Source organism: Oncorhynchus tshawytscha, linkage group LG03 (assembly GCF_018296145.1).
Source record: "Oncorhynchus tshawytscha isolate Ot180627B linkage group LG03, Otsh_v2.0, whole genome shotgun sequence".
Lineage (NCBI taxonomy): Eukaryota > Metazoa > Chordata > Actinopteri > Salmoniformes > Salmonidae > Oncorhynchus > Oncorhynchus tshawytscha.
Genome location: NC_056431.1, coordinates 21,553,795 through 21,567,354, shown reverse-complemented (window position 1 = coordinate 21,567,354; position 13,560 = coordinate 21,553,795). Strand labels below are relative to the sequence as shown.

General features: G+C 41.3%; 1 protein-coding gene across 11 annotated transcripts in view; it reads right to left on the bottom strand.

The window, feature by feature from the left end:
- The window catches only part of LOC112246086 (protein Aster-A-like), a 38,607-nt gene extending 27,300 nt beyond the window's left edge, over positions 1-11,307 (bottom strand). The window contains exons 1-4 of one of the 11 annotated variants that reach the window (XM_042312202.1): positions 10,913-11,307; positions 10,681-10,779; positions 10,123-10,313; positions 8,795-8,977 (exon numbers count right to left, since the gene is read on the bottom strand). In XM_042312202.1, coding sequence (XP_042168136.1) covers positions 8,795-8,913 — 119 coding nt within the window. In that variant the 5' untranslated portion in view covers positions 8,914-8,977; positions 10,123-10,313; positions 10,681-10,779; positions 10,913-11,307. The other 10 variants (XM_042312184.1, XM_042312185.1, XM_042312209.1 and 7 more) reach the window with 10 other exon arrangements.
- Positions 11,308-13,560: the final 2,253 nt, after the last annotated feature.

The following is a 13,560-nucleotide window of genomic DNA, read 5'->3' as shown; positions in this document are numbered from 1 at the left end:
GCCATATTGGTCAGGGAGAATTCCAAACCAGTCTAATTGGAATTAATTGCAGTAGAGGTTTAATCCTAATTTTCCTTATGCAGGAAAATAAAAAGGTATGTGATATCAGAAATTGTGTGAGAATTATTGTGAATCTAAAATATTGTCATATAATTATAGTTTAAAAGTTATGCACATTTTTGGTATAAATAGCCTATAAAATATATACAAACAGACCATAAATGTAGAAATGTGTGTTTTCCTGGGAAGCTGAGAGTGCTATTATATGATACAATATCAGTAGGCCGACTTGTTACATTTACAACTTGTCTAAATCCTATTATCAACTGATTTCAGACCGTGTATGGCTGTGGATTGATTGCATTGTGTGAATGGGATGTTACAATATTGGCAGTTGACTTGACAAATGAATGGAATCATTCCTCTAAAAAAAGCTGACTGGCTGGCTAGCTAACATACAGTGCAGATCAACTCTTCAAATTCCTTATTTTAAATAATATCACAGAAATGGCAAGCCATGGTTGACTCAACTCCCTGACCAAAATAGTTGAAGTTTATCCTATCATAAAGAAGGTTCATGTCCTTTCTAGTATTCTAATTATATGGGGTGTGACCCTTCAAAATGTTACTGGTGTGACCAAACCGGACAGTATCGTGCTCGTGTCAATCTGTCAGTGAGTTTACAAACTAAATCACACATCATGCAATGTAGAGATGCAAACGACTGTCAAATATTGCATATATTTTGTTTTGAGCCGTTTTTAGAAAATTACTTTCATCCAAGCACAGCCTACTGTACGCTAGCACCATTCATAGCGCCTGTCAGACAACAGAATGTAAACAACGACATGGTTAGAATGTAACTCCGTGAAATCGCACTGTCTAGGGAAGTATGAGTTATACAAGCACAATAACAGATGCTGTCAGAAATTAGCCAAATTAGGTCGCGGATTTCAGACTGCTATAGACGCACAAGTACAGCAGACCCGGGTGCCCGAAATGGTCATTCGAATCAAACGACGTTCATTTCCTTTCTACCAGCCCATCATTCAATAGGCAATCACTGACCCTCCCAGTTTCCAAATCACATGGATACGAGTGTAGCCTATACCTTTATGAAATGCATTTTAATACGAGGACAAACAGGCGAAATATTTCCATTTGGAGGGCAGACAACTCCATTACGTAAATAATAATTTTGCCACTTACTCCAACATGTCATGAGGTGTTTTAAATTTGGACGTGATGTCCACACGCTGCTTCATAGTATCTGTATCACTAGGGCACCGGTCCTGTGTGCACTGCGCCGAGCAAGCCGACGCTACACTGTCCATCCCGATGTCTGTTTTGTCGGATATAAAAACGCACAGGGGTCCCCGAATAGAAACGAGCACTTCATGTGCGACCTGTTTCACTTCCCCATCACCAACATCCTTCCCTCGCATCCAGGCAGGTAGCGCGACCTCAACCAGTCTCCTATTCCGTGTCGGGGCAAACTAGCGTTGACAAACTGCGCCCATAAGTAATCCGTACTGAACACACAGACAGCAGAGAGAGGGGGAGGTGGAGGCACAAGAGAGAGGCCATGCACGGATGTACAGTAGCAGTGCACTCTTAGAAAAAATAAATAACTAGGTGCCATCTAGAACCTAAAAGGGTTCTTCAGAGAACCCTTTTAAGTATAACTCTTTTGGTTCCATGTAGAACCCTTCCCACAGAGGATTCTACATGGAACCCAAAAGAGTTTTACCTGGACAGCCAAAGAACCCTTTTGGAACCCTTTTTTTCCTAAGAGTGTAGAGTTGAACTGGGAGATTAAAATAAAATAGGTTTTTAGAGGACTTATATATTATTGTTATTTTAAAATCAATAAAGACAGTACTGGGAAAGGTTATGAAAGAGTAAATGCAGACATGAATTAGGGCCAGTTGTAGACAGATTATATATAGGCCTAACATGGTGTAATAAAATATCACAGCCATTTGCTATCATGGTTTATCACACTGACTGTAATTATCCCACACTAAACAGTGCTGCCCGCAGTGTCCACCTGACCGAAGCCCACCCAGTCGTTCAACCCACATCGCTCTGTCCATCTCTGGATTAGAGACCCACTGAGTAGGATACATCATAATCCATGCTGTGCAGATCCCCCCCTTCTCTTGCTCGCTCCCTCCCTCTCTCTTAATCTGCTTTTCTGAGGTACAGGAGTGCCTACTGTAATCTCTTCCATTCATAGGGCAGGCGGGGATGAAGAAGGGAGCAAGAGAAAGAACATGTTTAGACAGAGAGAGAAAAATAAAGAGTGGAGGGGGCAAAGAAGAATCTGGTCCCTAGCACATTCAACAGAAAGTCACTTATTACCAAAGAGCAGTGGTTGCACAACGTCAGTGGGGAGAGATCAGTGTTCTTTGGGCTAATTAGTTGAGTGGTGTTTTAGGCCTGTGCTCAGCACATTTTCAGGTGAGGCCCCGTTCCAAACTATCTAGTAGAATAAATGTCTGAGGCAGCCTTCTGCTGAGTGGGGGACCTGAACCAAAACTCAATTAGTCAAAGTTAATCCAAACATAAATATGATGAACTGGGGGCGACGCCTCAAACATAGGCTACAGAGAGACAATGGCTTGGCCTGTAGACAATTGATCTGCAGTTGTTTTTGTGTGTCAGTGGATTATCAAAATGGGATTGTGTGGCCAGCAGAGAGGTGAATTGGAGGGGGGGGGGGCAACGCCAATTACTCAATTAGATATCCGTCTGCCAAGCAGGTCAGGCCTAAACAGACAGGGAGGACATGTATCAGCTAGTAGTTTTCCCTTCACCTCAGTTAACTTAACCCCAGTCTGCAAGTAATGTTTGACGACTTGTTCACAAAAAACAGCCCAAGGGTAAAGAACATATGCCTAACCTACTTTTTAAATGTGATGCTTTTAGTTATTCAGCACCAAGTGTGCATTCAACAGTGGTGGAGCTGGAGAAAATATGAACCCCTCCCCCACGCACCATATTACGGTCATCCATCCTCTGTTACCTAACAGATTATGGAGGAATGTTACAAGTCATGTTTGTCTTACATTAACACTTTGTTAAACTGCCAAAGGAAGTGCAATCTTTAAGATGTTTGCTGATTTCATGACTGGTGTTGAGACCTGATAGCCAACAGTTCTGTGTTAGGCTATTTACTAGGCCATTTACTAGCCTTATATTGGAAGATGTGGCCGAGCCGTCGCTCAGACTATCGCCACAATTCTGCTACTGCTTAGACAGTTGTGCAGTCAGTGTTGCGCAAGTGACTGAGGTTTGATCACCACGGAAAAGTGCTTTTAAACCACTGAGGAATCCAACTTGGTCTCTGATAGATAAAACACACAACACAGCTGTCCCCAACCAACAAAGTGTTGGAGTCAGCCAAAAGGAGCCTATAGACTATGTAGCCTCTCTGAGGTTTAAGGTAGAGGTAATATCACATTAGGATAAATATTAGCCTTAGTCTACTAACTACCAAGTCTCTAGAATAGAATGACTGGGAGATGTGGCTACACAGCATCTTGTAGGAACATGCCTCGCATAACATATCTCGCATTTCTCCACGTCAGACTGTTTCGCACACGAGTTGTTGGCCTCTGATTCAAATCAACTGCCGCCCCCACTAAACACCCCAGAATACTTGACTGTATTAAAACTCATTATTTGCATTAGAATCCTTCCATGTTCTTCCAATGCAAATCGTTATTCAGATCCCCATGGAAATCAGCCGTCTGTTGAGACCACCACAGTGGCCACGCAGAAGTCATTAGCCTAACCATAACTAAAACGCCTTCATTGGCCTTAATCATCCGTTCCCGTCAGGGTGTGGCTGTCAAATGGTCAATGATTCTCATCTACACTGTGGGTTTATTTCATGCAACAGGACAAAAACAATGGTAACCAAAGACATGAAATGAACTGGCTAGTGTTTTAATGATATAAGAATACTGTGCCTCATTGTATTAATGCGTCCAGGCTAAATGGGAATGAGTCCAAATAGTCTCAGGCCTAATAATTTCACGTGTCCTCTCAAACATCAGAGACGACCGGCTAGTGTTACAAAACACCGGAATGAAACAGAAAATGTCTGGATTTCACAACAACTTGATCAATGAAGTGTTGATGACAAGATGACTTTATCATTCATAGCCATGGCCTTTTCTGTTTTATATATGAATACCACCAGCACTCCCATTTCTCACTGTATTACCTGCCTGATGCTCTGACTGCATCTAGAAAAGGATTCACTCAGAACCTAATGTATTGTCAAACAGTGGTATATCATTTGACAATGGCAACATTCAGATAACAACAGGAGTAGGAGATGTGCATAGATCAGTATGAGGTGTGTACTGTAGATAAACAAAGCCCTTGCTTTTAGATGATGCATGTAGCCTAAACAAACAACACTCGTGTGTTTGCAGTGAACGGGTGTTGTTCATACTAACAATAGGGGTGCACTGTTTTCATTTAGGCCTGCACACTGGCATTTTATTTTTTCCTATAGTGCACTGTAACATTTCGGGTTTCAGTCTTACGAACTCCCAACTGTAAATCCTTCATTTTTAAAATTAGAATCCTTAGTTGCTCCATCAATTTTTTAAACTTTATTTCTGAATGATTCAATGATCAATGAAATCATTGATTAAGCATTGAATTAATTATATATAGCCATTGATTCTTGACGATGACAATTTAATGAGCTTAGTTCATCTGGCGTACCACATTTTTTATACTGTAAACAATGTAAAAGCAAAAACTATTATTTTGACAGCATTGATGGTCAGTCCTAATATCCATAGTTCGGTCTATGAATTTGAAAGTAGTTACATTTATCCAGGCTCATATCCCTTAGCTTTTTACCAAAATAGAGGCGGGGTGACCGCTTTGTTATCGTTTCAACTAATTAATATAGATTTAACCACCTTACATAGAAAATACAGGCAGTATCATTAAGGAGCTGTAAAATAATGTCAGAGGTCTATCTAAGTAATGTGTTTCATTAAACAAAACCTGGGTCAATAAAACTGGTTGGTAAATGAACAGGACAAGGGCACAGCTGTTCATTTGGAGCGGAGAGAGGAACACCCTCTGCCTGCCTGGATGGCCCTTTAACAGGCCCACCGAGGACACTGCTGGCAATGCAGCACCCCCTCCCATTGGACGGAGGTGACATCATCAGACGAAGCGTGGGCTCCTATTGGCTGGCGGTGATGTCATGCATTCTAAGCAGGATGAGCGGTGCACACAAACCCACCTCCCTGCTCCTTGTGACTGACCAAGTAGAGGTCTCTTTCTCTCTCTCGCTCTCAGCTACAACAGATAGACCTCTCGTTTTCCCTAACATTTCATTTAGCCTACTCTCTTTTCAGCCTCATGCCTTTGTCTTCATATGCTTATTTCTCTCCCTCAAAATGTTACAATTTCTCTAGAATAGAATTTAAGATGCAGGCTTACTTCAATTATGGCGAGGTAGCACCTTTAATATTGTGACATGGGCTAATGGTTTTGTTCTCTGAAATACTATAAGAGCATGACGAACATGTTCCTCTGCCTGCCTGACCATATCAAACTGTGATATAACCCAGCTTGGAGTTCACCAGGACTTTAACAGCATAATCTGCCCTCTGTGGTTTTAGTGCTTAACCAATAAGCCCGGTCTGCTGTGCCTTTTCCAAATAGTTGGCTTGTGGTGTGCCATTACAGAAAACTCCACTCTGGTCGCTGTCAAACAACAGTGACATCTTTTATCTGTGACAACATAGTCTCCTCATCTTATCTAATGTAATATCAGTGAAGTATGTAGCATGTGAATGATCATTTAGCCTAATGCTTAGACATAAAATGCACTAAGTGCCTTAAGTTACAGTTTCCTGATTCAGTACATGACAAGGCCATGAACCAAAGTCCTGCAGCTAGCAGATAACTGAGCCCATCCCTAGATGGGAGGGCCTTGAGGGGGTTCTGAAGTGAGTCTGCAGGGAACCTGAGGCCTCTGGCTGCCTGCCTGTCCTAGAGAGGAGAGAGATAGAGAGCCGAGCACTGACCTGCAGCTGTCCCCGTCAGACTCCCTGCTGAGCAGACTCCTGAGGGACCAGCGTGAACGCCGGCCGGGAGACGAGCTACGTGACCAGGAGGTGCGAGACGACGGGGGTAGCAAGAGGTCCGAGGAAGGGCCCAGGACCGCGTCCTCCACGTGGGGTGGCAAGAGGGGTGAAGGGAGACGTGAGGGGCTTCTTTGAGCAGCGCTCCCCTTCAACCTCCCCTCCTCCTCAGTGCCGTCCCACCGGGGTTTGAGTGACTCCTCTTGTTCTCCATCGCTCCTCTTCTTGGTCCAGGCTCTGCTCCGGGGGGGGCGGGAGCACCGGTGGCGGCGGCGGGGAGGCCGGGGGCTGGGAGAACGAGACCAGGCATCGGTGTCTGAGGACGGGGGGAGGATGTTCAGCGTGGGGATGGGGACGAGCTGCGTCATGGAGCCGCTGCTTTCTGGTCCGGTGGTGGCCAGCACAGACATGGTCATCATTCTCAGAGCTTCTTCAGACCAATTGTTTTACTTCAAAACACCCAGATGAATGATGCAGACAAGTCAGGATGTTGAGGAAGTCGGTCTGAGATCCGATCACAGCTTTTTGGTACAAATCAATTGTGGACTGGTCCTAGACCAGCTAGGCTAACATTTGTGAATGTACCTCGTGTTTCCAGTGACATCCAGATGGTGCAGTATGAAAGATCCCATTATGGAAGGCAGGTTTTATTCTCCATGGTAATGTAGAGCATGACACTAGGTTACAGCCGTTTAGCTTCACCCGCTAATTTTAGTCAATAATGTTGCAACCAGGGTGGGGCCCTCATTTAATTTAATACAATGCAGTCTTCTCTTTTCCAACTCTCCACCTCATGCTCTGTGCGTAGGGCTTCTTTGCATCTTTTTGTCAGTCTGTAGTTTTGTTCCTCACTTCCTCCTCTTCTTCTGCAACTCTCCCTCTGTCCGATGTCCCCGTCTCTCCTTCGATGCGCCTGCTCTCCCTTTTACCTTGAGCCAAGTTCACAGGGCGTGCAGTTTCACAGTTGAACTTGCAGTGAGAGAGATAACGATCTATGTCCGGCTGTAGCAGGGGGCTGAGAAGAGAGACTGTAGTATTGGCTAACAGTCTAATTCTGCCTTAATAAACAGAAAAAAACTAAGATGGTAGAAAATCAGTTTTCTGGACAAAAGATGATCCCAGTTACTTTGATACATGTTGATGTCTATTTCTATTGGTTTTGTGATCTGACCTCAAATGGTATCAGGAAGTACAGCATGACACAGGTGGCTTGTGAATTATTGATCATCAGAGAGACAGATCGATGGAAGTTATGTATTCCGTGTCCAATATCAGTGGTGTCTGATTGCTTTTGATGCATTGTTTGGTTGGAAATTGCTGTTAGACAGATTTTGCAGGTTTGCTCCCTTCTGGTATTAAGTCAGTAAAAGTGATTATAGTGCGCACTTGGGAGTCAAATGGAGAGATTATTGCTATTCAAGCACTTAAAAATAAAAATAAAACATATTCAATGCGTACAACAATCCTTTATCCCATCTCCAAGATCAGCTCAAACACCCCAACATGTCCCCTCCTTCAAATCTCAAGGTCCAGCTCAACCACATGAACATCCCCTCCTTTCATTCTTAAAGCTGCAATATGTAACTTTTTGGGCGACCAGACAAAAATCACATAGGATGTCTAAGAAACGGTAGATCTGTTCTGTGTGTGCTATTTCTATGCTTCCCGTTTTACTTTCGGTTTTGTATACCAGCTTCAAAACAGCTGAAAATACAACATTTTTGATAATGGAAAAAAAAAATTTCACAGAGGTTTAGATGGTACAATGATTCTCTACACTATAAATCGCTTGTTTTGTCACAAACTGAAATGAGACAACCTGGAAATGGTGGAGCGATTTTAATCGACATAGCCAAATCAACTATCTCAGCCAGTCAGTCATGGCCAGCACTGATGATGCCGAACATAGATTATATTGTCAGACATACATAATGTGTGTGTATATATATATATAGCTGCTTTTGACCAATTCAATGCAGGCACCTGTTGCCCCACAGTGTATTTGCTCATCTGTTTGCGCAAGATAAATCTTGGCATGCTCTTGTTTGCTCAGAGTAATCAATGGTAATACTCGTGTGACCCTCTCCATCTTTACTTCATACACAGCCATATCTTGTAAACTAGCAATAAACACACCAGAGATTCAGGTGGGCATTAAATAATCAACAGAAAGGACTTCCCCAAATCATGCTTCCGTAGGTGCAATACTAACGTGGCTCCAGTCTTAAAAGACATGATGACACAAATTCATGGATAAAATAGGATCGTGGCATTGATGACAACAATTCTGTTCAGGCAGGGCCAAGAAGTTACTGGGTAACAGTTGGGTTGCTAATATTCACAACTTCAAACGGGTTTCAATACAGTAACGGTATCCAGGCTGTATTCAATACAGTCTGTCTAGTTAGCTAACTAGTCTTTGGTCGGTACAATAAAAATACATTAGTATTGTAACTAGTTAGCTAAAATTAGCCTAGCTAACTGGCTTGCCAAGCTTACATTATCTTCAGAGCCTCTGAGGAAGTTGCCAACAACGTGCTTCTATATTTGATTTGCTTGTTGTTTGGGGGTTTAGGCATCTGCTGATGCAAAAAAGGCTTTGTAAATACATTTGATTGATTGCACAACACACATTTTAAACGGTTAACCGTTGCATTCAGTCCTACCTCCCATTTGATGAATTTCCCCCATTTCGATTATCTTGCTCGGCTTCGAAGACAAGCCGAGCGACAGTGCGAGGAGCGATATTAAAATCCACTTTTTCACAGGATCCCATTAGCAGCATCCTTTTGAGAAGTAAAACCCTTCACTCCTGCTGCCAACACAGCAGGCAGCTCGCCGACAGAGACCTGACTGACAAGATAGCTAACGTTAGTTAGCTAACCAAACTTCCTGGCTAAATATACACGTAGCTAGCTACTGGTGGAACATAGAAGCAGTCAGTGTATTGTTTATTCTGACATTTGCCTAGTTGAAGCGAGCTAACTGTTGCCTAGCTAACAACAACAACACCCTTAACTAGTTATACTAACGCCGTCGCAAGCCAGCTAGCTAAACACCGGGTAACGCCGTTCGTTGTCTGCTAGCTGATGGTCTGACGTTAACTGGCTTGCTAACGCTACCTACATTTCTTTCTGGTATTTCTTGTGCTTTTATCTTGTTGGCTTAAACATCGATAATGAGTCTTATATGGGAAACTTTAATGTTTCCCATTTTTGTGTCAAGCACTTAAGTTGTTGGCTAAATAACTTCTGCAAGACAGAAATCGATCGAATCTGAAAAACGGAATCTCAACAGAGCCAAACAAAAACTTTGAAGAGGGGGGCATCAACAGTCATATATATTGGTATATTTCCTGACTACTTTTAAAATGTAACATTATGTTCCGAAGCAACAAAAATATCTAACTGTGGGTTGATGTTTCTCTAAATGCTTTAAAATATTGCTAAATTGTTAAAATTGTTACATAATACCTTTTAATTATAACCCAAACCTCAAAACTGGTGGTACAGTCTGGTTATAAGAACGCTGGAGGACAAATAACGGGTTCTCATGATGATGGGAAGCACTTTAAGCGAATCAGACGAAGCTATATCCTAGTAGGGAGGGCTTAAAACTGTGAAACTTTATTCAGCCACAGGTGACTGAATCAACACCATCTCAACGATCAACACTAGAATACAAATTGCATTGGAAGCGCCCACAACAATCTGTCAATCTGTAATGCCTCTCAATTAATGACTTAATACCATGGGAGCTGTTTAAACCAAGTCCAATAATGCATATAGAAATGTATAGAAGGGCAGGAATAGACAAGTTGCGCCCTCTTGTGATTCAAATATGTGCAGTCACAATAATGTTATGCAAAATGATGGACTTAACCACGCTTGAAACTTCACACAGGAAAAGTACAACTAAATACACAAATATTTAAATTACTATGAAACAACCTTGGTATTATGGATTAATATATGTTTATTAGTCCGGATCTCACCTTTATGAGGTAGGTCACACTGGCCCACCATTGCTGCAACGATTGCGTGTGTATGCTGCTATCGGCTAGTCTCTCTGGGCTGTAATTGATTAATTTCGGGCGGAGCTGAGAGATGCTTTATTCATATAGTCGAATACTTCGCGGCTGCAGGCGCCTGGGCGAAGGACAGGTTACCTTGTTCTGGAAGAAGACTGAAAGCAAGAAGGGGATATTGACAAGGAACAAGAGCATTTGGTTGCACCACTTGGACATTAAATCAGAGAGACAACAGACACAATACAGTTCCCTATATTTATACTAATAATACATAATAATAATAATAATAATAATAATAATAATAATCATTTTAGTAGCCGAAAAAGATGTATGATATAAAGGTATAATATTTAGTTTACTATGAAAGAGGGGCAGGGACATGGACAGTGTTCATACACGTGACAATATTTATTTACACAAGTAAATTTAATATGCTCTCTCAGCTCACCCTCGTTTCTGTGTAGGCCTATATTATATAAGTGCATGTGTAACTATAACGTGACAAATAAGTAATGCTGTTACCTCAAAAACTTGTGATAAACGTTTTTGAAGAATTAGACTGCTCAGTCTACAGTTTGTCTACATCATGATTGATACTTCAGGGACAGGTGGGCTACAGGGCTATATGTAAAATGCATAGAAAGATCAAATCAATAGTCTAATCAATAAAATACGTTGGTATGTTTGATTGCTACATTTAATATGATATATGAAACAAATTAAACAAATGTATCACACTATTATATGTCCATACCTGAATAATGTTGCTGGTAGAAGCTGCTCCTCTCACAGGTGTCTATTAGTTTCACTCAAGCTTCAGTTTATCAGCCTATTTCACAAGACAATTATCCCGGAGAATAGCCAATACTGGTCGCAATTACTTAGCATTTTCAGAATTCCCTCTTTGGTTTACATTTTGGCGCTTCATGGTAATTATATCCCATTATAAACACTTGGACAGCTCCAGTTCCATCGTGCCAACGACTCAACAAGAATCTGAGTTTATGCCTGCGCCAACCACTTCACGCCACAGAGAGATGTGTTGCTGAATGCTTCCCTTCGCAGAATGGGGAGCTAGAAACCCGATCTGGGCTAAAAATAAAAAACACCAGCATGTGTGGTTTGGAATAAATAGAGGGGAGGTGTGTGTGTCCTATGCAGAAGTGGTGAAAGCAACATAACAAATGGACACCCCCCCCCCTACATCAACAGGCATCAGTTTCATACACAACTGTAGCTGTGTTTATCATGAGTCAATATTTGTGTTAAAGCTTTAAAGTTGTCAACCCTCAAGGCCTTAGTATACCTGTGTGTGTGTGTGTGTGTGTGTGTGTGTTACATCACATGAGAATGTCCTAGATATACAAACAAGACCTAGACATTCCCTGACAGAGATTAATTGCATCTCTTGTTATTGCGCATATCAAATTACTGTACATCAGTAGAGCACATTTCATTAACCGGCTGAGATTTCACCACATAACAAATACATTTGAAAACATGTGAGGTAGACATGTGTACATACAGACAAGGTAAAGAGGTGATGAACAGCATGTTATTAGATCCTCGTAGGCTATCTGTTCCTTGTGTCTTTTTGTCATTACGTTGTCCTTCAGTCATCTGTTTTGTTGACCTTGCCTTCTATTGCAATAGCCTTGTGTTTGCAAGTAATTTGGCATTGAATGAGCTTCAGAATCCTGATAAAAGACATCTGAGGACATCTGATACATCTTGTTGATGCTGAGTCAACCCTTCCTGTGCATCAGACTGACAGTTGAAAAAAAGTTAGCTTTGCCAAGGGAGATTAGAAATAGAATACAATACAATAGAATATAATAACTTCATTTTCCATCCCACTTCTGACACGAATAGGAAAGGCCAACAATGACAAATACATTAATGGATTGTTTGATATACTGGAACATTATAGAGTTGTGCATCATGTGTGTCCTATAACTATACACAGACACACATTTGAATACACATACGCATGTCTGTATCTTGCCTCATTTGCTTAACAAATTTGATATTATTTCACATTTCCTGGTCAGTGATATTAAACTGAATACTTTTTTTTTCTCTACATTTAGAGTGTGGACAACATGTTTATCAAAATAATCATCCTTCATAACCAAACTGTTAATTGGACAATGTGCATTACAACTGCAATTTTATTATTGCCTATAGGGTCCATCTATTATCCGAGATTAAAACCATCATTGACAGGCCATTCAATCAAAACGTTAGGCCTCTGAAAGAATCCAAACAAATAAAAATGTAATTGATGGATAAAATAAGAATTGTTTGCTCGTTAAATACCTCATAAGGATCAAACCCTTTTTTTCAATTTTCGCACAAAATAACATACCCAAATCTAACTGCCTATAGCTCGGGACCTGAAGCAAGGATATGCTAATTCTTGATACGATTTGAAAGGGAACAATTTGAAGTTTGTGGGAATGTGAAATTAATTTAGGAGAATATAAAACATTAGATCCGGTAAAAGATAATACCAAGAAAAAAACATGTATTTTTGTACCATCATCTTTGAAATTAATTTAAGCTTCCTGCTCATATCAGATATGTCTATGTCCTGGGAAATGTTTTTGTTACTTACCTTACATCATGTTAATCACATTAGCCTACCTTAGCATTAAAACAAAGCTTAAATGGTGCATGCAAAAAAACAGCACCATATGGTAATCAGTTGGGTATGATTTGCATTAAAAGGTTTGGATGGCTTGGCTATCATGCAATAGTACAGTTGTGGCCAAAAGTTTTGGGAATGACACAAATATGCATTTTCACAAAGTCTGATGCCTCAGTTTGTATGATGGCAATTTGCATATACTCCAGAATGTTATGAAGAGTGATCAGATGAATTACAATTAATTGCAAAGTCCCTCTTTGCCATGCAAATGAACTGCCACAAAAGGACCAGCTGACATTATGTTTATTTCGTTAACACAGGTGTGAGTGTTGACGAGGACAAGGCTGGAGATCACTCTGTCATGCTGATTGAGTTCGAATAACAGACTGGAAGCTTCAAAAGGAGGGTGGTGCTTCGAATCATTGTTCTTCCTCTGTCAGCCATGGTTACCTGCACGGAAACACATGCCGTCATCATTGCTTTGCACAAAAAGGGCTTCACAGGCAAGGATATTGCTGCCAGTAAGATTGCACCTAAATCAACCATTTATTGGATCAACAAGAACTTCAAAGAGAGCGGTTAAATTGTTGTGAAGATGGCTTCAGTGAGCCCAACAAAGTCCAGCAAGCACCAGGACAGTCTCCTAAAGTTGATTCAGCTGCGGCATCTGGGCACCACCAGTACAGATTGCTCAGGAATGGCAGCAGGCAGGTGTGAGTGCATCTGCACACACAGTGAGGCGAATACTTTTG